This window comes from Neoarius graeffei, chromosome 2 (genome assembly GCF_027579695.1).
Source record: "Neoarius graeffei isolate fNeoGra1 chromosome 2, fNeoGra1.pri, whole genome shotgun sequence".
In the NCBI taxonomy this organism is placed as follows: Eukaryota; Metazoa; Chordata; class Actinopteri; order Siluriformes; family Ariidae; genus Neoarius; species Neoarius graeffei.
In genome coordinates, this window is record NC_083570.1 from 66,686,538 (window position 1) to 66,711,179 (window position 24,642).

Sequence of the window (24,642 nt, forward strand, 5' to 3'; positions counted from 1 at the left end):
CCGTAAGACAACACTGGTCAAGACAAGGAACATGTGAGAAATTCGAGATGGTCACTGAGCAATCTTCCAAGTCACAGTCCCGAGATATTGTAATATATTGTCTTTCATATTACAATGTAAAAGTTAAGTTTTTGCCTATTATCCATACTTCTGGTGCGTGAGTGACACTCGTTCACATACGCTAGTTGCAAACTTATTTGTACAGGTCACTGTTCACCAAAAATTTGAGCATGTTCAATGAACAGTGCTCATTTAGCACGTTCATGCACAGTACTGCCCACAGGACACAAGGTTTACTAAGTATAAAAATGTTGTAAATAATCTATCAGGTTTAAGTTCGGGGCTATTGAGAACAATGGACCAGTAGTACATTTTTACTTTTTTATGTAATGTTTAATGTAGTGTTTCTCTAATTTATGTCACTCTGTTAAATGTTTTCATTTGACTCACCATGCATTTGACTAATATTAATAACATCACTGAACGCAGCAACTGTTCCAAATATTATGTAGTCACTGGAAACACCAGGTCACAGAGTTGACAGCTGACAACAAGTCGTATTGCCCTGTGCCATTAATGAATCTATATTTTATATACAGAATCAAGAAACCAAGGGCAGATGATGCAGGGGAGTATATGTGTGTGTACATACTTGACCTGGGCCCTCCTGCCAATGCTACCATTGAAGTGAAAGGTAGGATTTTCTCAAGTTTTTGAACAGATTAAAGCTCATAGGCAACAGTTTTAATTTTATGCACATTTGAAACTTTATATGTTTAAAAAACCCTCTGTAATTTTTTTTCTGGTCCCAAGAAGTATTGTTAATAAGTAATAATTAAAATAAGTTAGCGCAGGGGCGGCACGGTGGTGTAGTGGTTAGCGCTGTCGCCTCACAGCAAGAAGGTCCGGGTTCGAGCCCCGTAGCCGGCGAGGGCCTTTCTGTGCGGAGTCTGCATGTTCTCCCCGTGTCCGCGTGGGTTTCCTCTGGGTCCTCCGGTTTCCCCCACAGTCCAAAGACATGCAGGTTAGGTTAACTGGTGACTCTAAATTGACCGTAGGTGTGAATGTGAGTGTGAATGGTTGTCTGTGTCTATGTGTCAGCCCTGTGATGACCTGGCGACTTGTCCAGGGTGTACCCCGCCTTTCGCCTGTAGTCAGCTGGGATAGGCTCCAGCTTGCCTGCGACCCTGTAGAAGGATAAAGCGGCTAGAGATAATGAGATGAGAAGTTAGCGCGGATCGTGGCGAATTTCTGTTTGGCTATTTCCGTGACCACTCGGCGCGTGACGTCATTTAAGCCAAACAAACCGCTTGAGTTGAGTCCACTTCTGTGTATTTTCATTGCCATTCGGCTTGAGTGCAGACATGCATTCAGGAATTTCCAAAAAAAAAAAAGCCTTTTTATTGTGCAGTGAACTGTAACAACGGGACCAGTTCAGGAAGAAGTTTTTACCTTTTACCAAAAGAGGAGGAGAGAGTGGATTGTGCGTGTGAAGCGAGAGGGTTGGCAGCCGGGTAAATAAGCCGCTCTGTGCTCCAATCACTTCGAGGAGGAGTCATTTTTGAAGAATCCCCATCTGTTGGAAAGTTTAGGTGTCAGTGTTGGACAGAGAAGGCTCAAACCTGACGCTGTTCCAACAAAATTCGAGCACAAAAGCAAGCAGTCAAAGAAGAAACAGACCAGCAATGCTCAAGCAAAAAGGAGAAAATTGGAGATAAACATTTTTACCTTTGCTTGCAATTTTTCAAGTAAAGAATCCTGAGGGATCCTGTACAATCATTGTGTAAATGAGACAAAAGGGATAGTTTGTCATGGCTACCTGCCAGCATGCTAACATGCTATTGACTAACATGATAAATGTCTGTGTGTGTATCAGTGGCGGCTGCTGGTTTTTAAAACAGGGGAAGCCCATTTTACGTATTCATCGTAAAACCTGTAGGCCGGATATCAAAGCATAGAAAGGTGTTCCCCATTAGCACAGTGAACTAGACAACCCTACCTAGTGGCAGAAAGTATTTTTGCTTGTACATTTCATGTTATAGTCTGGCTTGCCAGGCTAGTGCCTCATATCCTTAATCAAAAATATCAAACATCCAAAAATCACTGGCTATTCAACGAAGAGCCTTGAACAATCATACCCTGATATGCAACACAGAGTCTTTAACACAACACCCAGCTGTGCAACACATCCTTGAACATCTTCTGCAACACAGTCTGGAAATTCATAACCAGGTAGGCTATGCAACACACAGAACCTTGAATATCATACCCAGGTATAACCTATAACACAGAGCCCACCATTCTCTTAACATTATTGAACAATATACACACTTCAGATTCATGAACATTATATGATGCACACTATTTATACACAAATTCTGTCCTCCGCTTCTTTTCCAGAAAATGGTCTGTGACCCTGTCATACTAGCTGGTTGTGCTTTCCAGAGACTTCACCAATTTTTGTTATCAGCTAGCACTGCAGATCCCAATAAGGCTCAAGCTAGCCTACAACCAGATTGAACTACAAATGAAATAAACGAGTGAATTCACGAATGATCAAACTGATAGAATGGATGAAAGTTAACGGAGCACAACAAGTAATATTTACATTTATTTACAAAGTAATGTACAGAGATATCAATGAGAAGAAACGTTTATATGAAAAGAAATTCGGACAGCACTTTGGCACACGACTACACTTTCTCAACATCCGCTAGGGACTCACTGATCATACTTCCGTGTTCCTCGCCGACGCCGAAGTACAGAGCCCGCCCTCCTCACTACCTCCAATAATCCTTCATCAGCCCAGCTTCTTGCCCCTCCCACTGTCTCGTTTAGTCCCAGAGAAGCCCGGCTTCCCTGGAAGTGACGATTTTGTCGATTTTAACCAATAACAACTAGCCGAAATTGGCTGTTCAGAGCCCTCTCATAGACTGCAACGGATACCTGGCTGCCAGCACATAGAGCCCATTGAAATAAGAAAGGTTACAGCCAGTGTTGCCAGATTGGGCTGTTTTAAGTGCATTTTAGCGGGTTTTGAACATATTTTGGCTGGAAAACGTCAGCAGTATCTGGCAACGCTGGTTACAGCCTGGCAGCAAAGGTGATTCTCGTAGCGAACTGCAAGTTTGTCAGACATCACTCAAATAAGTTACAGGATAGTTATGAACGTAAATACAATCTTGGGCATATATTATGTTATGCAAGTTATTGTTTTAATGATAATTCAACGTCATAGATGCCGCAGTTTGGGGAGAGAATATTAGGGGAAGCTCAGCTTCCCTTGTTGTCTCTGAGAAATCGCCCCTGGTGTGTATGTATGTCCGAACGCAAGTATTCCTAATGAAGTGGCCACTAAGCTGAAGTTAATTTGTCACCGCTAAAATGATACATGCGGGCATGCTAACATGCTAATGGTTTACATGCCATTTGCATGCTAAATGTATGTGCGTGTTTATACAGACACACGTGTTGCTAATAATGTGGCCATTAAGGCTACATCCACACGACAACGGCAACGAGATGTTATTTAAAAATATATCGCGTCCAAATGGGCAACGATCAGTAAAATATCAGGTCCATATGGCAACGCAACGCTTGCTGAAAACAATGCAATACACATGCCACACCTCTAGGGGCACTGTAAGACGGTCCCTTTGGAGACACCAGAACAATAGAAGAAGTAAGGATGCATGCGCATAAACTATTATGCGCGAGACTTCATATTAGCCACAAAGTCAGGAAAATCTGTTCGTAAAATTACATTATAATGACCAAATACAATGAAAAGTATTTTTCCAGTCTCACCTGTGAAAGGTAATCCCATGTGATCTCGTTTGGACGGCAAACCTGTTGGTACAGTTAAACGCAGCTAATCTTTATTCTCCGCTTTGACCTATCCAATATGGTGGCGAGGATGACGTATGATTCTACGCGGAAGGCGGCGTCTTTAATGGTCCGGAATAAATTGAATGCTACACGTTGATGGATTAATTTGCTCTTCTACGCCCTTTTTGAGGAATGTATTGTAGGACTTAAACCAACATCTGAAGAGGTGAGATCGCTCCTTTTTTTCCCTATTTTTGCTGGCGGGATTGACTCTGCCCTAAGGGCAGAGTCTCTCTCTCTCTCTCTCTCTCTCTCTCTCTCTCTCTCACTTTGCACCATTACACAATAAATATTCACAGTGAAAATATTTTGTAAGCGCGTTTCATGAACCAAGTTACAGGATTTGTTGACAACTCGCATCGAGTTCGTTACACTTCTACCCGGCGTGAAGCACTCACAGTCATGTGGTTGTGACGTCATCGTAAACAAATCCGTTCTATTCATCCAGACGACTTCACAATGGCAACGTTGCCAGATCTTTCCACTCTGGAACCCGTTCTCAAAAAGATTGCGTTTTGGGCACCCAAAACGCCGGTGCCGTGTGGACGCCAGGCCTAACCGATAAGCAATTGTTTCGGAGTCACCTGAATCCGTTGCCGTGTGGACAGGGCCTATGTTGAAGTTGATTAGTCACAGCTAACATACTAACTGCTTGCCTGCTAACATGACAGTGGCTGACATGCTCAGTGGATATGTCTGTCCATGTTTTTACACAAGTGTTCCTAATAAAGTGGCCACTAAGTTGAAGTTGATTTGCAATGGCTACCTGCTAGCATGCTAACATGCTATTGACTAACATGATTGTTTGTATGTTTAGAGTAGGCTATAAATAGTATAATGCTTGTATTAATATGAGCAATACATTATATTAGCCGGGCGGCACGGTGGTGTAGTGGTTAGCACTGTCACCTCACAGCAAGAAGGTCTGGGTTCGAGCCCCATGGCCAGCGAGGGCCTTTCTGTGTGGAGTTTGCATGTTCTCCCCGTGTCTGCGTGGGTTTCCTCCAGGTGCTCCGGTTTCCCCCACAGTCCAAAGACATGCAGGTTAGGTTAACTGGTGACTCTAAATTGACCGTAGATGTGAATGTGAGTATGAATGGTTGTCTGTGTCTATGTGTCAGCCCTGTGATGACCTGGCGACTTGTCCAGGGTGTACCCCGCCTTTCGCCTGTAGTCAGCTGGGATAGGCTCCAGCTTGCCTGCGACCCTGTAGAAGGATAAAGTGGCTAGAGATAATGAGATGAGAGATGAGATTATATTAGCCCCCTCCTAGAACTGCCACCTTACTGTGGTGGAGGGATTTGTGTGCTTGAATGATCCTAGAAGCTATGTTGTCGGGGCATTACGCCCCTGTTAGGGTCTCCCAAGGCAAACAGGTCCTAGGTGACAGGCCAGACCAAGAGCAGTTCACCAAACCCCTTATGGAAATTAATAAAACAAGGACCGTGACCTCACCTGGTATGGTGCAGCCGGGGCCCCACCCTGGAGCCAGACCCGGGGTTGGGGCTCGTATGCGAGCGCCTGGTGGCCGGGCCTTTGCCCACAGGGCCCGGCCGGGCTCAGCCCGAAGCGGTGACGTGGGTCTGACCTCCTGTGGGTTCACCACCCACAGAGGTAGTAGTAGGGGGCCAATGCAGTGTGGATTGGGCGGCAGTCGAAGGCAGGGGCCTCGATGACTGATCCCCGAACACAGCAGCTAGCTGTTAGGACATGGAATGTCACTTCACTGAGGGGGGGAAGAACCTGAGCTTGTGCGGGAGGTTGAGAGGTACCGGCTAGAGATAGTCAGGCTCACCTCCACACACAGCTTGGGCTCCGGAACCCAGCTCCTCGAGAGGGGCTGGACTCTCCACTTCTCTGGAGTCACCCACGGTGAGCAGTGGTGGGCTGGTGTGGGCTTGCTTATAGCTCCACAGCTCAGCCGCCATGTGTTGGAGTTTACCCCAGTGAACGAGAGGGTCGCCTCTCTGCGCCTTCAGGTCGGGGAAAGGGCGCTTGCTGTTGTTTGTGCCTATGGGCCGAATAGCAGTATAGAGTATTCGGCTTTCTTGGAGTCCCTAGGAGAGGTACTGAGAGGTGCTCAGACTGGGGACTCCATTGTTCTACTGGGGGACTTCAACGCTCACGTGGGCAACGACAGTGACACCTGGAGGGGCGTGATTGGGAGGAACAGCCTTCCCGATCTGAACCTGAGTGGTGTTTTGTTATTGGACTTCTGTGCTAGTCACGGTTAGTCCATAACGAACACCATGTTCCAGCACAGGGGTGTCCATACTGTAAGTACACGTGGCACCAGGACACCTTTGGTCGGAGGTCGATGATTGACTTTGTTGTCATTTCATCTGATCTCCAGCCCTATGTCTTGGACACTCGGGTGAAGAGAGGGGCTGAGCTGTCAACTGATCACCACCTGGTGGTGAGTTGGATCCGCTGGCGGAGGAGGAAGCCAGACAGACCTGGCAGGCCCAAACGTATGGTGAGGGTCTGCTGGGAACGTCTGGCCAAACACTCTGTTGGGGAGGTCTTTAACTCCCACCTCCAGGAGAGCTTCTCCCAGTTTCCGAGGGAGGCGGGGGACATTGAGTCTGAGTGGACCATGTTCTCTGCCTCCATTGTTGACGTGGCTGTTTGGAGCTGTGGCCGCAAGGTCTCCGGTGCCTGTCGTGGCGGCAATCCCTGAACCCGGTGGTGGACACCAGACGTAAGGGATGCCGTCAAGCTGAACAAGGAGTCCTATCGGGCCATGTTGGCCTCCGGGACTCCTGAGGCAGCTGACGGGTATCGGCAGGCCAGGCGTGCCGCAGCTCGAGCAGTTGCGGAGGCAAAAACTTGGAACTGGGATGAGTTCGGTGAGGCCATGGAGGAGGACTATCGGTCGGCCTTGAAGAAATTCTGGCAAACTGTCCAGCGCCTCAGGAGGGGTAAGCAGTACTCTGCCAACACTGTTTACAGTGCGGGTGGGGAGCTGTTGACCTCGACTGGGGATATTGTCGGGCGGTGGAAGGAATACTTCGAGGATCTCCTCAATCCCACCGCCACATCTTCCATTGAGGAAGCAGAGGCTGATGACTCAGAGGTGGACTCGTCCATTACCCAAGCCAAAGTCATTGAGGTGGTTTGCAAGCTCCTCAGTGGCAAGGCACCAGGGGTGGATGAGATCCGCCCTGAGTATCTCAAGTCTCTGGATGTTGCGGGGCTGTCTTGGCTGACACGCCTCTGCAACATTTTGTGGTGGTTGGGGACAGTGCTTCTGGAGTGGCAGACCGGGGTGGTGGTCCCTCTTTTCAAGAAAGGGGACCGGAGAGTATGCACCAATTATAGGGGAATCACACTTCTCAGCCTCCCAGGGAAGGTTTACTCCAGGGTACTGGAGAGGAGTATTTGGCCGATAGTCGAACCTCGGATCCAGGAGGAACAATGCGGTTTTTGTCCTGGTCGTGGAACACTGGACCAGCTCTATACCCTTCATAGGATGATCGAGGGTTCATGGGAGTTTGCCCAACCAGTCCACATGTGCTTTGTGGATCTGGAGAAGGCAGACCGTGTCCCTCGTGGTATTCTGTGGGGGGTGCTTCGGGAGTATGGGGTTCGGGGCTCTTTGCTAAGGGCTGTCCAGTCCCTGTACGAATGGAGCAGGAGTCTGGTTCGCATTGCCGGTAGTAAGTCAGACTTGTTCCCAGTACATGTTGGACTCCGGCAGGGCTGCTCTTTGTCACTTGTTCTGTTCATAATTTTTATGGACAGAATTTCTAGGCACAGCCAGGGGCCGGAGGGAGTCCTGTTTGGGAGCCACATGGTTTCATCTCTGCTTTTTGTGGATGATGTTGTCCTGTTGGCTTCTTCAAAACAGGACCTTCAGCATGCACTGGGGCGGTTTGCAATCGAGTGTGAAGCGGCTGGGATGAGAATCAGCACCTCCAAGTCAGAGGCCATAGTTCTCGACCGGAAAAGGGTGGCTTGCCCTCTCCAGGTTGGTGGAGAAGTCCTGCCTCAAGTGGAGGAGTTTAAGTATCTCGGGATCTTGTTCACGAGTGAGGGAAGAATGGAGCGTGAGATCGACAGGCGGATCAGTGCAGCCTCCGCAGTGATGCGGTTGCTTTACCGGTCCGTCGTGGTGAAGAAGAAGCTGAGCCAAAAGGTGAAGCTCTCGATTTACCGGTTGATCTACGTTCTGACTCTCACCTATGGTCATGAGCTTTGGGTAATGACCGAAAGAACAAGATCGCGGATACAAGCGACCGAAATGAGTTTCCTTCGCAGGTCCCTTAGAGATAGGGTGAGAAGCACAATCACTCGGGAGGAGCTCAGAGTAGAGCCGCTGCTCCTCCACATCGAGAGGAATCAGCTGAGGTGGCTCGGGCATCTCTTTCGGATGCCTCCTGGACGCCTCCCTGGGGAGGTGTTCCAGGCATGTCCCCCCGGGAGGAGGCCCCGGAGAAGACCCAGGACACACTGGAGGGACTATGTCTCTCGGTTGGCCTGGGAACGCCTCGGTGTTCTTCCCGAGGAGCTGGCCAAGGTGTCTGGGGAGAGGGAAGTTTGGGCTTCCATGCTCAGACTGCTGCCTCCGCGACCCGGCTCCAGATAAGCGGAAGAAGATGAGATGAGATGAGATTAATTATATTAGCAATATAAATGAATACACATTCTATTATAGGGATTATGTGTGTGCCCCTGTGCGCATCAGTGGGTAACCCCATTAAATGTCCTGGTATATGTTATTATTGAATTGTTGAAAATTAGCCCTGTATGTTTCTCTCCAGCAAAAAAAAAAAGTATATTTAGAAAGTGGTTAAATAAATGAACCTCCTAAACGTGTGCTCAGTTCGCAGGTAAACACAGAGCTGTTTTTTTGTTTGTTTGTTTTTTGTTTTTTTATTATTGATGCTGTAGAACAGTAACAATAACAACACAGACAGCAAGACACAGACAAACAGACATCAACATAAAGAAAAAGACAGGAAAAAATAAACAATAATAAAAAATAAAATATTACTTAATTAATTAATTAATTAATTAATTAATTAATTAATTAATTAATTAATTAATTAATTAATTAGTCTTCCATTTTTACAATATATGTTAAAAATAAATAACAATATATTTTATATATTATTATATAATATTATATAATATTACATAGTACAAGGAGAGGAAGGGATCAATCATACTTTCAATACTGTGTGAAGGAGACATAAAGGTCTGTCATTTTTTAAAATTATTTTTAACCAAGCGAAGAGAACTGAGGAGCAAGTCTATTTCTGACTTGAAGGCACAGAAGGAAGGTCGTAGTTTTTGCCATTTTTGTTTATGGAGAAAAAATTTAGAATGCAAAATTAAAAAGTTTACAACACATTCCAATGAGCTATTATCAGGGTTTTCATAATAAAACAAAAAAAAATCTTTTATACTTAAAAACATAATCCATAAAGACAACAATTAACACTGACCCAGAACTTGAAGAAACTTACCTACCAAGGAGAGGTGGATGACAACTTAGAAACTTTTAGGCTAACAGTGTGAGGATATACAGGATTTCTATTAAGAATACAAAGAATCCCAATATAAGTTACCCTTATAAAATTAAATAAAAAGCCAAATGAAAATTATCTTATCTTTAAGCACTTGCTGTGTAGCCTACTTATAAAATTTCTTTTAGAGTTCAATGGAAAAAGACATATGAAAAAGGTTTTCAAAAGGGTCAAATGTGAGCTGGGCAACCCATTGAGTTTGAGTGAAGAGATTTATCCACACAAAAAAAAGGTCAATAAAGTGTCCAGTGATGATATTGTCAGAATTGAATATGGCTATTCCCCTTTAAATCTCTTTTATTCAGTCAGTCATTGTAGTTAAATGAGAAAAAAGAAATATATAAAAATCTGAAAAAGGGAAAAAAATATAGGCTATAGATTTTTATGAGCCAGCTTAGGAGCCTACTGATTTCTTATGAGAGAGGGAAAAAAATTCACAGCTGGGCTACATAGAAAGAAACAAGACCCGGATTTCCAAGTAAAAACAGCTTTGGTTTTTCTTATTAGACATCTGAGAAGTTGTACTTCTTCCCATCGATGAGGGCATATGAGCTCTTGAAAGATGCTTTCTTGCCCTCTTCACGAGCCTTCTTAACTAAGGGCCAAAGTTTCTCCCTCGCTGCTCTGTCCTCTGCAGAAAGGGGCTCCATGATAGAGAGCTGTTTAGATTGAAGATACTTGGATTTCCTCGCAGCATTCCAGACTGCGTTTTGAACTCGTCGGACTGCGAAGAGGATGATTATGGATCGATTCTTCCCTTCTTGCTTGGGTCCGAGACGGTGGACAATGTCAACTCCGGCTTGCAAATGGTCACACACGTCGGGTGCCCCCTGCTGAAGGATGTCTATAACTCTCTCACGTTCTCCCCATCAGACTCCTTTAGACCATGAAGTTTCAAAAACCATTTCCAGCCATAACAGTGGGATTCATCCAGTGCAGTTTTTAGGCTGCGATTTTCCATTTTCAAAGCTTGAACCTCTGTGTCTATTTGATGCAGTTCTTTCTTATTCTCTCCCACATCTACTACAAGTTGTTTCACCGTAACAGAGAGGCTCTCTATTTCTCTTGGGGTAGCATGAGTCGTTTTCTCAATTGTGGAAATCTTTTGAAACGTTGCATCGTGCTTAACAGATAGTTCACAGATAGCAGCTAAAATGTCCATATTACTTTCACTGTTAGTCATAGCCGGCATCCCTGTTTCCTCGCGCTTACTTTTCTTACTCACGGGTTCCACAGGAGTATCTGGCTCGGTAGCTACGGTAAAATTACAGTCAAATGATGGACTTGAGTCGAACCGAGTTTTACCGTCTTCCTCACCCGAATCCACCAGTGAATGCACAGCACTGGAACTAGCTGATTGCACTATATCCATATCCTGCAGCATCTTCTTCTTAGATTTTCCTTTCCCTTGTTTCTTATTTTTTTTGCCCATACACTCAACTATGTGTTAAATATATACAGGTAGTCGTCGACTTACGACTGCGTTTGGTTACAACTGACGGGTCATAAACCAATCTGGTCGTAAGTCGGCCTATGTTAAATGAACGTAAGTATATTGTGATGTGTAATGATATTGTAATCATCTTAAATTCTTATTTTATCAGCATTTTCTTATTTCATTACCTTGGCTCATTATTTGGTTTAAGTCAAACACTGCATATTCAGGGGTGAAAGTAACTTTTATTTCTTGCTGGTATATTATTTTGAGCCATAGTGCGCGTGCCGAAAAATACACCAAATTATTTATTATTGTCTACTTATCAAGCATTCACTAGGACTTCTTATCACTGAGTAGTATTAGTATAGTACTTTTTATCACACTATCACTCTTTCATCCACCTGTATCAGTTTTTGATTATAAATAAATTGCAAACACATCATTTCAACAACACAATCATTTTAATTACTTTTTTTAGCTGAACAGTTGAAAACTAACTTTTCATTTTGGACATTGGACATAGAACAGTGTAACAGAACAGAAAAGTGAAAGTTACTTTGATTACCAGCTGTGCACGTTATAGCACAAGATCTGGTTAAGCCGTACGCGCACTGTAGCTCGCTCGTTGTTTGTCCAGAGAAACACTGCACACATAATAGAAGAGGCTGGATGCAGTGTTGCCAGATTGGGTGGTTTTAAGTGCATTTTGGTGGGTTTTGAACATATTTTGGGCTGGAAACCGTCAGCAGTATCTGGCAACACTGGCTGGATGCTGGGCGGAGCCAGGAGCTGGGGCGGAAACTGTCGTATGCTCAGCTAGCTCAGCTGGGAAACACTTGCCAGTCATAACCAGACGGTCGTAAAGTCGATCGGTCGTAAGTCGCATAGGTCGTAAGTCGACGACTACCTGTATTACACACTATTATTACTCAAAAATTGTCATTAAACTAGTTGTCAGTCCACTTCACTTGAAGTTGTTAACGAGCGTAAATTCACATATCTATCCACGACGACGCCATCTTGGCCCCGTAAACACAGAGCTGCTCCCGGTCTGTTTGGCTTAAATGACGTCACGACGACTGCCCCCTGACGGTGAAAGTGCGCATAAGTGAGATGTAAACAAACCTTCGGAAATTGGGCAAAACAATATATTTTAAGCATTTTATTCAATTTTAGGGTGCAAATTAGACACCAGGAAGATTGAATTCGCTTTTTGGGTCGTTCTTCTAGACAATAAAGTTGATATTCTAAATTTCATCTCTGACCATTGCCTATGACCTTTATGGTTATCTTTTTTATACACTTTACAAGCTAAAAGTGCATTTAATGATACATTTCCAGTATACACCTGTCTTTTCAAAGACATAAGTAGACATCTACTGTTTTTTCCTGTGTATGTTTTATCCAAGGTTACAAATAACCTTATTAATAATTAATAATTGTAGTGGACTTTTACGTTGTAAAGAGGTCTATTTTCAAATATGGCATTCTGACTCGATGTATTTAAATAGGAACCATTCCTAATGTCCTGTTTAACACTGGATTTGCAGTCTGGCACCTAAACATAATTAGGGTTAGCAATCACCTTAATCACATGTTTTTTGTTTTTTGGGTTTTTTTGCTTTTTTGGCTCTGTATGGCCTACAGGCAACATTCAGCAAAAGCAGCTGAAAATCATGTGATTCAATCAGTGTACTGAGTCTGAAGGACAAAACCATGAAACAAGGTGTTAAAATGGAGGCCAGGATGACTGTGCAGGATTTTTAGCTCTCTCTGTCTCCTACACTTTTCCATCACACTTACTTCAGATACTGAATTCAGTATATTCTCATTCATATATTCAGATAGTGAATTGTGCCATAAGGTGTCCCTTTTTTGACATAGCAGGCTACATTTTGTTGTGTATTTTGCTGTACTCTACAAAATATTCTGTCAGAGATGAAAAGCTTGATATGTGAGAAAGGGCTTGACGGCATGACCAGAATATCAGTGTGATGTGATTCTCAGTTTGGTTGGCTCAAAATCCGTATTAAGTAGAAATATTAATCTGTCAGTGTAGAAACCGTCATTACACAAGTAAGGTGCTTGTCCCTAATAGGTATGAGTATGTGTGGAAATGTAGTTTGTGGTGTTTATGTTCTCTCTCTCTCTCTCTCTCTCTCTCTCTCTCTCCACATCTGTTGATCTCTATTTATCTATATAAAATAATAGTTTTAATTTTAAAAATACGTAGAACATAAGTTGTTATTGGACAAAATTTGGAGACGCAGCCGTGTTTATTCAAGTCAAGTCAAGTTTATTTGTATAGCGCTTTTAACAATGAACATTGTCGCAAAGCAGCTTTACAGAATTTGAACAACTTAAAACATGAGCTAATTTTATCCCTAATCTATCCCCAATGAGCAAGCCTGTGGCAATGGTGTCAAGGAAAAACTCCCTCAGACGACATGAGGAAGAAACCTTGAGAGGAGCCGGACTCAAAAGGGAACCCATCCTCATTTGGGCGACAACAGACAACATGACTATAACATTAACAGTTTTAACATGAAGTCAGTTTCGTTGATGTTATAACTCTTCATTGATGGAAACTGAAATATTCTGAAATATTCTGTAACTCATGATGCTGTTAATCTCTGACATGCCCTGAACCATTCACAACTACACAACTAAACATTTTAAGTTTGAAATTATTTTGTTTTATTGGCAGATATTTTTAGGCTAATTTTATTTTTTTTCTTCTAATAGAATAATAATAAAAATTACCACATGGAATTCTTATACTGATTTATTTCTGATTTATTGTAATCTTATAACAGGAAACATTAAAGTCCACAGTATTCAAAATATTTTCTCACTTTGGTTATACTTTGTTCTGCAGTACAACACATGGCAGCTTGTCCAGAGGACTGGTGATTAAATGACCCCTCATATGAATGGCACTTGGACGTTAACTATGTACCACTTTGCAGAATGTCATTGGGTTAAATAATAGTATAATTCAATTTTTTGAGTTTTGAAGAGTAATGTAGCAGACTTGTTTCTCTTCTGACAGTTTCCTTCAGCTGAAAGACTAGTGTAGCTCTGAATGCAGTGCAATGATGATTGTTTGTGTAGTAGTTTTTATATACTGTATAAGAAGACATAGAGGAATCCAGGAAATAACTGCAGCATACATCAACAGAGATAGTGGATATAGTAAAAGTTGAACATATCACCCATACCTTACATTTCTGATTTCCCTTGAGAAGTTTATTCTGGATGATTTGGTTTGTAACTGTTGGCTTTGACTTTTAAAAATATCTGTAGTTTATTATGAAGCTAAATTGAATGACACTGTTAGAATATTTGATACTTTGAAAAATCTGTACAGTAGATTTATTAAAACAAGAATTTTGTGAAGACTGTGACTTTGTCCTTTATGTCCTTTTGTCTTTCTCCTTCAGCTGCTCCAGAGATCACAGGACACAAGCGCAGTGAGAATAAGAACGAAGGAGAACGCGCTGTCCTCTATTGCAAGTCCGTTGGCTACCCTAATCCTATCTGGTTCTGGCGCAAGTTAAACAACGGTGGCTCTTTTGTATGTTTCGCTGTTATTCCAGCATATTAGCTCTGTTCTAATCAATCTCATAACGGCATTCATTCTTGATTTGGTCGGAATTCTAACCACTTAATTTTGTGGAAAAAGTAGTGAGCTGAAAACTCACTGCATCGAGTTACATTAAATGAGAGTTTGTATACGACTTCTTGTACGTTGTATTAATGACAATAAGGGCCAAGATGTTAAATGAACTGAATAACAGGACATCAAACGACATCAAAACTATGCAGCACACCGATTTTCATTACATGAATGAATTTAATAATGTTATTTCATTACATAAACTATAAACTCCGCAGCTTAAATTGGACACAATAATAATCACTTTTCTTTAAATTGCCTCAGCAGGATATAATCTCTGCTGCTGCTACTCTGTTGAATGAGAGAAATGCCTTTTTTCTTGTGAAATTAAATATCAAGCTAACAAGAATCTAACTAGAGCATCAGTTTGTCAGTGTAGACTATTTCTTTTTGTCAAAAAAAGCTGCATTCATTTTGACTGTATTCACGACTGATGGCTTGTCCTTCTGCCTGATGTATTCCTCATGCTGCTGTTTTGTATAGAGATTAGGTTTTTTTTCTGAAATCTTTGTTAGTGATAAACAAAATGACAGTTTTTGGTACAGTTCTGAGTCTTTCGGCTGTGGTGTGACACTACTCTGAAAGAGTCTTATTCAGATATGTAAAAAAAAGGCAGGCTTTGTTGAGAAAATGGTTAATCTAAGTGTTGTACAAATTAGGACAGTCTTAGTCTGATTGGTCTGTCTGTATCTGACACACAAGGTACAAAGCCATAATTACTGACTTAACCTAGTAACTTCCTCGTAATTCACCTTGCAGGAGATTGACAACTCCTCCGGCCGCTTTTTTATCAGCAACAAGGACAACTACACAGAGCTGTCGATCATTAACCTGGACATCAATTCTGATCCTGGAGAATATGAGTGTAACGCCACTAATATCATTGACTCCACTAGCATGACCTCAGTGCTTCGTGTGCGGAGTCACCTGGCTCCACTCTGGCCCTTCCTGGGCGTCCTTGCTGAAATCATCATTTTGATCCTCATCATTGTCATCTACGAGAAACGCAAGAAGCCTGATGAAGTTCCAGATGGTGAGCAAATATGTGAAAACAGGCTTAAAATCTTGAAACAGTTTTGCTCTCTTTGTACATTATGTTCTACTAGTTGAATTTTCAATTTTGGATTAAAAAAATCAAGGTTAGGATATGGTAAGTTGTAATTTAAGATCAAATATACAGCACCAGTAAAACGTTTGGACACATCTTCTAATTTGATAGGGTTTTTTTTTCTTTATTTTTAATTTGATGTCTTCAGTATTGTTCTGAAGTAGAAAATAGTCAAAATACAGAAAAACCTATGAATGAGTACGTGTGTCCAAATTTTTTTTCTGGTTCTGTATGCATTTCTCTATAAGCAACTTGACATTTATTAAAAAATTATGTGACTTTCTTGGGACTGATGTTACAATTCACAGATGTGAGATGTATGTCATAGCATTGTTTTGTCCTTACAGTCTTTCAGAGTATCCTCTGTGGAACTGATATTGATACACTCTCACAATTAATAATTTAGTTAAATGTGGACCAGCCCACACACACACACACACACACACACAAAGGTCACTCAAGTGACTTTAATCCGATAGGAGAAATGTCTACATTAAATTATTGATTCTGTTGAGTTCTAACCTAAGCGAATATGAGCTCCTTAGCATACTAAATTAAGCTATGTAGCACAGTTAGTATATTTGAAGCCAGAAATGAGAAACATGGGCCTCTTTTGCCTTTGTTTCAACTGGATTTGCATGGGTCTTGTTGCAGTTCTGAATTGTGCTGCACAGGCAGGTGTGCTATTGAATACTGCCATCTGGTGGATAAAAATATTATTTTTCATGAAATAATCTATTGCAACATAAAAGGATAGTCCTTAAAGTTTATAGTTTTTCATACTATAACACACCTTTCTCTCCCCAATTTGCATAACCTAAAACACTGGGTGGTAAGTGAGAGAACTTGCATGGTGTTTAAGTTTGCTGTCCATCCAGACATCTTCCACTATGCTGCGTTATGTTTTGTGGCTTTAATCAACTGATTTTTGCTAGATTCTTTATTTGAAATGGAATCTTCATTGTTTATGTTTTGAGTTTAAACTGATACAATGGAGAATTTCTTTTACTCACTTACATGACATTGCTACATCCTTAACATTTGGCCATCATCATTCAATTTAAATGTTTGTAAGAGAGCCAAAGAAAATCATTTGATCAAAGCATTAATGCAAATGTGTCATTTCTATCATACCTATTATCAGCATTGTTTGAATGATCTTTTTAGAAAAACTATTTCTTTTTTGTCTTTTAATGTGAACATGATGTTTTGGTTTTACTAAACTGTAGCCCACATTATTAACCATCCTGAAGATATAATGACTGACACTGTGCATGAGCAAGTCCAGTGCATTAGAACATATCTGACATGCTCTAATGCCTTCAAATCTGTCAAAGCCTTTGTTTGTAAGACTTGTTAACATTACGAAAGAGTCTTGTCTAACATGGTTAATGTTTTATTTCCTACTCTGCTCAAGATGATGACTCAGCTGGGCCAATGTAAGTATCAGACCACCCATTTACTCTCATATACCAATAGCTAGCGTTATTGATAATGGGCACTTAACACACCTCAGAATTTTTTTTTTCATATAGTAGAAGGTAGGGCGGCACGGTGGTGTAGTGGTTAGTGCTGTCGCTTCACAGCAAGAAGGTCTGGGTTCGAGCCCTGTGACCGGCGAGGGCCTTTCTGTACGGAGTTTGCATGTTGTCCATGTGGGTTTCCTCCGGGTGCTCCGGTTTCCCCCACAGTCCAAAGACATGCAGGCTAGGTTAACTGGTGACTCTAAATTGACCATAGATGTGAATGGTTGTCTATGTGTCAGCCCTGTGATGACCTGGCGACTTGTCCAGAGTGTACCCCGCCTTTTGCCCGTAGTCAGCTGGGATAGGCTTCAGCTTGCCTGCGACCCTGTAGAACAGGATAAAGCGGCTAGAGATAATGAGATGAGATGAGATAGTACAAGGTCCACTGTCTCCTTTCTTTATTTTGAGTATGAAGCACCATATAAGGCATTGTTAGTCATGTGAAAAAATAAGTGCATCCCAAAGAAATTGTAGACTTTTCTCAACATATTTAAACAAGCAAGCATTTCACTCTCTTTGATGCAGTGTCTACAGATAAAGGTAATATACTCCAACAAATAACTCATAAAATTGACATTTTGTAGTCTCGTCTCGTCTCGTCTTCTTCCGCTTATCCGGGACCGGGTCGTGGAGGCAGCAGTCTAAGCATGGAAGCCCAAACTTCCCTTTCCCCAGACACCTCGGCCAGCTCCTCAGGAAGAACACCGAGGCGTTCCCAGGCCAGCCGAGAGACATAGTCCCTCCAGTGTGTCCTGGGTCTTCCCCGGGGCCTCTTCCCGGGGGGACATGCCTGGAACACCTCCCCAGGGAGGCGTCCAGGAGGCATCCGAAAAAGATGCCCGAGCCACCTCAGCTGATTCCTCTCGATGTGGAGGAGCAGCGGCTCTACTCCGAGCTCCTCCCAAGTGACTGTGCTTCTCACCCTATCTCTAAGGGAGTGCCCAGCCACCCTGTGAAGGAAACTCATTTCGGCCGCTTGTATCCGCGATCTTGTTCTTTCGGTCATTACCCAAAGCTCATGACCATAGGTGAGAGTCTGAACGTAGATCGACCGGTAAATTGAGAGCTTCGCCTTTTGGCTCAGCTCCTTCTTCACCACGACAGACCGGTAAAGCGACCGCATCACTGCGGAGGCTGCACCGATCCGCCTGTCGATCTCACGCTCCAGTCTTCCCTCACTCGTGAACAAGATCCCGAGATACTTAAACTCCTCCACTTGAGGCAGGACTTCTCCACCAACCTGGAGAGGGCAAGCCACCCTTTTCCGGTCGAGAACCATGGCCTCGGACTTGGAGGTGCTGATTCTCATCCCAGCCGCTTCACACTCGACTGCAAACTGCCCCAGTGTATGCTGAAGGTCCTGGTTTGAAGAAGCCAACAGGACAACATCATCCGCAAAAAGCAGAGATAGAATCCTGTGGTTCCCAAACAGGATTCCTTCCGGCCCCTGGCTGCGCCTAGAAATTCTGTCCATAAAAATTATGAACAGAACCAGTGACAAAGAGCAGCCCTGCCGGAGTCCAACATGCACTGGGAACAGGTCTGACTTACTGCCGGCAATGCGAACCAGACTCCTGCTCCGTTCGTACAGGGACCGGACAGCCCTTAGCAAAGAGCCCCGAACCCCATACTCCCGAAGCACCCCCCACAGAATACCATGGGGGACACGGTCGAATGCCTTCTCCAGATCCACAAAGCACATGTGGACTGGTTGGGCAAACTCCCATGAACCCTCGAGTACCCTATGAAGGGTATAGAGCTGGTCCAGTGTTCCGCAACCAGGACGAAAACCGCATTGTTCCTCCTGGATCCGAGGTTCGACTATTGGTCGAATTCTCCTCTCCAGTACCCTGGAGTAAACCTTCCCTGGGAGGCTGAGAAGTGTGATTCCCCTATAATTGGAGCACACTCTCCAGTCCCCTTTCTTAAAAAGAGGGACCACCACCCCAGTCTGCCACTCCAGAGGCACTGTCCCCGACCGCCACGCGATGTTGCAGAGGCGTGTCAACCAAGACAGCCCCACAACATCCAGAGACTTGAGATACTCAGGGTGGATCTCATCCACCCCCGGTACCTTGCCACCGAGGAGCTTGCAAACCACCTCAGTGACTTCGGCTTGGGTAATGGACGAGTCCACCTCTGAGTCATCAGCCTCAGTCTCCTCAGTGGAAGACATGACGGTGGGATTGAGGAGATCCTCAAAGTATTCCTTCCACCGCCCGACAATGTCCCCAGTTGAGGTCAACAGCTCCCCACCTGCACTGTAAACAGTGTTGGCAGAGTACTGCTTCCCCCTCCTGAGGCGCCGGATGGTTTGCCAGAATTTCTTCGAGGCCGACCGATAGTCCTTCTCCATGGCCTCCCCGAACTCCTCCCAGTTCCGAGTTTTTGCCTCCGCAACTGCCCGAGCTGCAGCGCACCTGGCCTGCCGATACCCGTCAGCTGCCTCAGGAGTCCCGGAGGTCAACATGGCCCGATAGGACTCCTTCTTCAGCTTGACGGCATCCCTTACTTCCGGTGTCCACCACCGGGTTCAGGGATTGCCGCCACGACAGGCACCGGAGACCTTGCGGCCACAGCTCCGAACAGCTGCATCCACAATGGAGGTAGAGAACATGGTCCACTCAGACTCAATGTCCCCCGCCTCCCTCGGAAGCTGGGAAAAGCTCTCCCGGAGGTGGGAGTTAAAGACCTCCCCAACACATTGCTTGGCCAGACGTTCCCAGCAGACCCTCACCATACGTTTGGGCCTGCCAGGTCTGTCCAGCTTCCTCCTACGCCAGCGGATCCAACTCACCACCAGGTGGTGATCAGTTGACAGCTCACCCCCTCTCTTCACCCGAGTGTCCAAGACATAGGGCCGGAGATCAGATGAAACAGCTACAAAGTCGATTATCGATCTCCGACCTAAGGTGTCCTGGTGCCACGTGCACTTATGGACACCCCTATGCTCGAACATGGTGTTCGTTATGGACAAACCGTGACTAGCACAGAAGTCCAATAACAAAACACCACTCGGGTTCAGATCGGGGAGGCCGTTCCTCCCAACCACGCCCCTCCAGGTGTCACTGTCGTCGCCCATGTGAGCATTGAAGTCCCCCAGTAGCACAATGGAGTCCCCAATCTGAGCACCCCTCAGTACCTCTCCCAGGGACTCCAAGAAGGCCGGATACTCTATACTGCTATTTGGCCCGTAGGCACAAACAACAGTAAAAGCCCTCTCCCCAATCCGAAGGCGCAGAGACGCGACCCTCTCATTCACTGGGGTAAACTCCAACACATGGCAGCTGAGCTGTGGAGCTATAAGCAAGCCCACACCAGCCCGCCACCGCTCACCACAGGCGACTCCAGAGAAGTGGAAAGTCCAGCCCTTCTCGAGGAGCTGGGTTCCAGAGCCCAAGCTGTGCGTGGAGGTGAGCCCGACTATCTCTAGCCGGTACCTCTCAACCTCCCGCACAAGCTCAGGCTCTTTCCCCCCCAGCGAAGTGACATTCCATGTCCCAACAGCCAGCCGCTGTGTCCGGGGATCAGGTCGTCGAGGCCCCTGCCTTCAACTGCCACCCAATCCACACTGCACCAATCCCCTACTGCTACCTCTGTGGGTGGTGAACCCACAGGAGGTCGGGCCCACGTCACCTCTTCGGGCTGAGCCCGGCCGGGCCCCATGGGCAAAGGCCCGGCCACCAAGCACTCGCATACGAGCCCCAACCCCGGGCCTGGCTCCAGGGTGGGGCCCCGGCTGCGTCATACTGGGAGACGTCACGGTCCTTGATTTTTTTCTCCATAGGGGTTTTTGGTGAACTGCTCTTGGTCTGGCCTGTCACCTAGGACCTGTCTGCCTTGGGAAACCCTGACAGGGGCATAATGCCCCCAACAACATAGCTCCTAGGATCATTCAAGCACACAAACCCCTCCACCACAATAAGGTGACAGTTCTAGGAGGGGATTTTGTAGTCATTTTTATAATTTAAATAAAAAACAATCAGTCAAAAATATGTAAGGATACCTGGAAAAAGTAAGTACACCCTTAAATTTATCATGCTTTCAAGTCCATAAAATTAGAATCAGGTGTTCCAGATTTTTGGTGCCATTGATTCGAACCTCCTACAAGTGGAACCCGTCTTATTTAAACCTGACATCTAGGACCTGGTGATCTCTTTGCTGTTGACATGTGTGGTGTCATCATGCTAAGATCTAAAGAGCTCTCTAAGAACTTCAGCAAAAAGGTTGTGGCCGCCTATGAATCTGGCAAGGGATTCAAAAAGATCTCTAAATTATTAGAAATGAATAATTCCACTTTAAGGAAAATCATCTACAAATGGCATAGATTTCAAACAACTGCCAATTTGTCCAGGACTGGGCACCCCATTAAATTCAGCCTAACAGCAGACCATTTGATGCTAAAAGAAGTCTCCAAGAACCCCAAAATTTCATCATTGGATCTGCAGGTAACTCTCGCAGCTGTTGGTGTGAAACTGCATACATCTACAATCAGAAAGAGACTGGACAAATTTGACCTGCATGGGAGCTTTGGAAGCTTTTGCTGTCCAAAAGGAATGTTAAAGCAAGACTACAGTTTGCCAATGAACATATAGACAAAGACCAGGCCTTTTGGAGTAACGTGCTCTGGACAGACAAATCAAAGGTAGCATTGTTTGGCCAAACTAAGAGTACGTGTGTACTGAAGACCAAAGACAGCTTTTCAGGAGAAGAACCTCATACCAACTGTGAAGACTGATGGTGGAAATGTTATGGTTTGGGGTTGCTTCACTGCCTCAGGGACTGGGAAGCTTGCATTCATTGATTCAACTATGAATTCTGAATCATATCAAAGAGTGCTTGAAGGTAATATGAGGTCATCTGTTCAAAAGTTGAAGTTGAACGGAAGGTGGACCTTTCAACAAGATAATGATCCTAAGCACACAAGCAAATCCACCAAGGAATGGCTCAAAAAGAAGAAATGGAGGGTTATGGAATGGCCTCATCAAAGCCCAGATTTGAACCCCACTGAAATGTTGTGGGGAGATTTGAAAAGATCAGTACATACAAGAAAGATCATCTTTCAACTGAAGAAGTTTTGTATGAAAGAGTGGCCAAAAATTTCAGCAAACCGATGTCAGAGATTGGTAGACAATTATGCAAAATGACTATGAGAAGTTATTTCGGTAAATGGGGCAATACTAATTTCTGAAGCCAGTGGTGCACTTACTTTCTCCACAGAAGAATATTACATTGATTGATATTGTTGAATAAATGATTGAAAAAGCTAATTTTGCTTGTTGTTTTGTTCAAGTATATCACCTTTATCTGTAGGCATTGTATCAAAAGGGTGAAATGTTTGCTTGTTTAACTATATTGAGAAAAAGTCTATAATTTCAATGGGATGTACTTATTTTTTCACATGACTGCAAATGGTGCTTCATACTCAAAATACCCTTTCTTGTCCATATCAACTCCGTGTCTCCCATGTAAAATTCTCTTAATTTAAGGCCCTTTGTGATATATTATGGTTGACAGTTTTTACTGAACACCAAGTTAAAGGGGCCGTCTCACCCTTCCCAGAATCCCCTACACTAAGTAGGAAGTCACCATTTTCTATGCAAGCGATATTTCAAAAACAATCCAGCATCATCCTAGTCCATAAATTTTAAATTATGTGAAATTGAAGATATTTTGTCAAAGTATCTGTTTTAAATTCTTTCAACCGATCCATTTTGTTTTCATATGATTATTCCATTGTAATGGATCCGAACCGGCCTCAGCTGTCTTGCATGCAGCTATGAACGGAAGAAAAAAAGAATATTCTGTTCAAAGCTTCCACATATGACACATAGATGAAGAAAAAGTTTGAGATTGGGTTTGAAGGGATCCTTAACAGTGAATTTGCACAGGTTTTGCTGCACAGAAAGCTAACAGGTAGCAGTCACATACTTTCAAAACAAAAACGAACTGGATTCTGGGAAGGGTGAGCCGGTCTCTAAGATTTTTTGTTTTCTTTAAAGATTAAGTATTTGTTGAATATTTAACAACACCATTCCTCTACTCATATGGAACTTTGTGACTAGGGTTTTTCTTTCCTTCTGCTTACAATAAAATGTGTTTTGGGTGATCGGCTCAAAAGTGGTTTACCGAGAAATCACCATTTACACCTGTGTCTATCATGTATCTCCAAGGTGTTCAGTTGATCACTTATGTTCAGATTTTGTTACTGCTTATGTCACTTTTCCTGTTACATCCTTGTCAGGGACACATCAGGATGCATTAGAATTTACACTACAAAAGCAATGTGGTCAAATATGTCCCAGACCACCTTGGCAAGTGGTTTGAGTGAATGTTTTGAATGCATCTTGGTGGTCGTTTACACTTGTATTTAGTGGTGTCTACTTGTGATTTGATCACCCAGAACACATTTTAAAACCAAGTGTAAACAGGGTCTTTATAAGTGAGCCCATTAAATTTGATGTCCTTTACACTTCTCAAGACAAATTTCAGTAAAGTTTAGTCATGGCATTGTAATACAATAGTCTTTAGTGCTGGTTGACCTGCTGAATGATGCTATAATGTCTCCCAGGAAAACTAATTCAACTAACAATCACAAAGACAAAAACCTACGTCAAAGGAATACAAATTAAACCAACCACTAGTACAGTAAGTTAAATATTCCCACTTCTTTCTTCTAAAGACAAAGTTATTTACAAACATTAAAACTCATCTTTAATATCTGCTGTTGATATGGTTGATGAGCTCATCTTTGTGATCATCTATTTTCTATTCTTTTTTTGTTTTGTTTAGATGAAGACATTCATATCATGACCATATGAACGTAACACAAAGGAGTTCATTGTTTAAGAAAGCTTATACTGGTGTTAAGAAAGTATTGGTGAGATGAAATATATGACCACTCAAGGCATGCCTTATGAATGTGTTGGCAAGAGGATGTCTAATGAGAAATATTACTAATAACAGTGTAAATATTATGAACATTTTATTGCATGATTGTGTTGCTTTCAATATTTACCTTTGATTCACAATGCCTTTTCTTTTTCATGTCAAAAAATAGAGATATGTAGTGCATGCAATATATTAACCTACTGTTTGAGGAAGATATGAAGTTTTGTTTGTGTATTTGAGTGACACCATTTAGACAATATTAATATTTCAGGCAAATCTTCAACTTTGCATTGTAAGCCAATTTCCCACCATGTTTCTGGTATGACAATTTTTGTACAGTTTATCATTTAACTACATATTTTTGGTAAGGTGGCTTATCATTTTATCAGTTAACTTTATTTAAGTCATAGGTTTCAATAATGGATAAGGGCTTTACAATGTCCTGTAATGTTTTATTTTTAGTACATATATCGTACATGAATTTATTTATGTCTGTATCATGCAAATGGAGATATCCACAGTTATCTGAATGTTATCCATTCTGATGCACTAAGGGTTCAGATGAATTCTGAATTGGTAAT

The 24,642-nt window shown here is 43.3% G+C and overlaps 1 protein-coding gene across 1 annotated transcript in view; it reads left to right on the plus strand.

The window, feature by feature from the left end:
• The window catches only part of nptna (neuroplastin a), a 58,377-nt gene extending 34,140 nt beyond the window's left edge, over positions 1–24,237 (plus strand). The window contains exons 3-8 of the mRNA XM_060909068.1: positions 600–694; positions 14,301–14,434; positions 15,296–15,569; positions 17,062–17,083; positions 23,742–23,818; positions 23,963–24,237. Coding sequence (XP_060765051.1) covers positions 600–694; positions 14,301–14,434; positions 15,296–15,569; positions 17,062–17,083; positions 23,742–23,802 — 586 coding nt within the window. The 3' untranslated portion in view covers positions 23,803–23,818; positions 23,963–24,237. The remainder of the gene's footprint in view (positions 1–599; positions 695–14,300; positions 14,435–15,295; positions 15,570–17,061; positions 17,084–23,741; positions 23,819–23,962) is intronic.
• Positions 24,238–24,642: the final 405 nt, after the last annotated feature.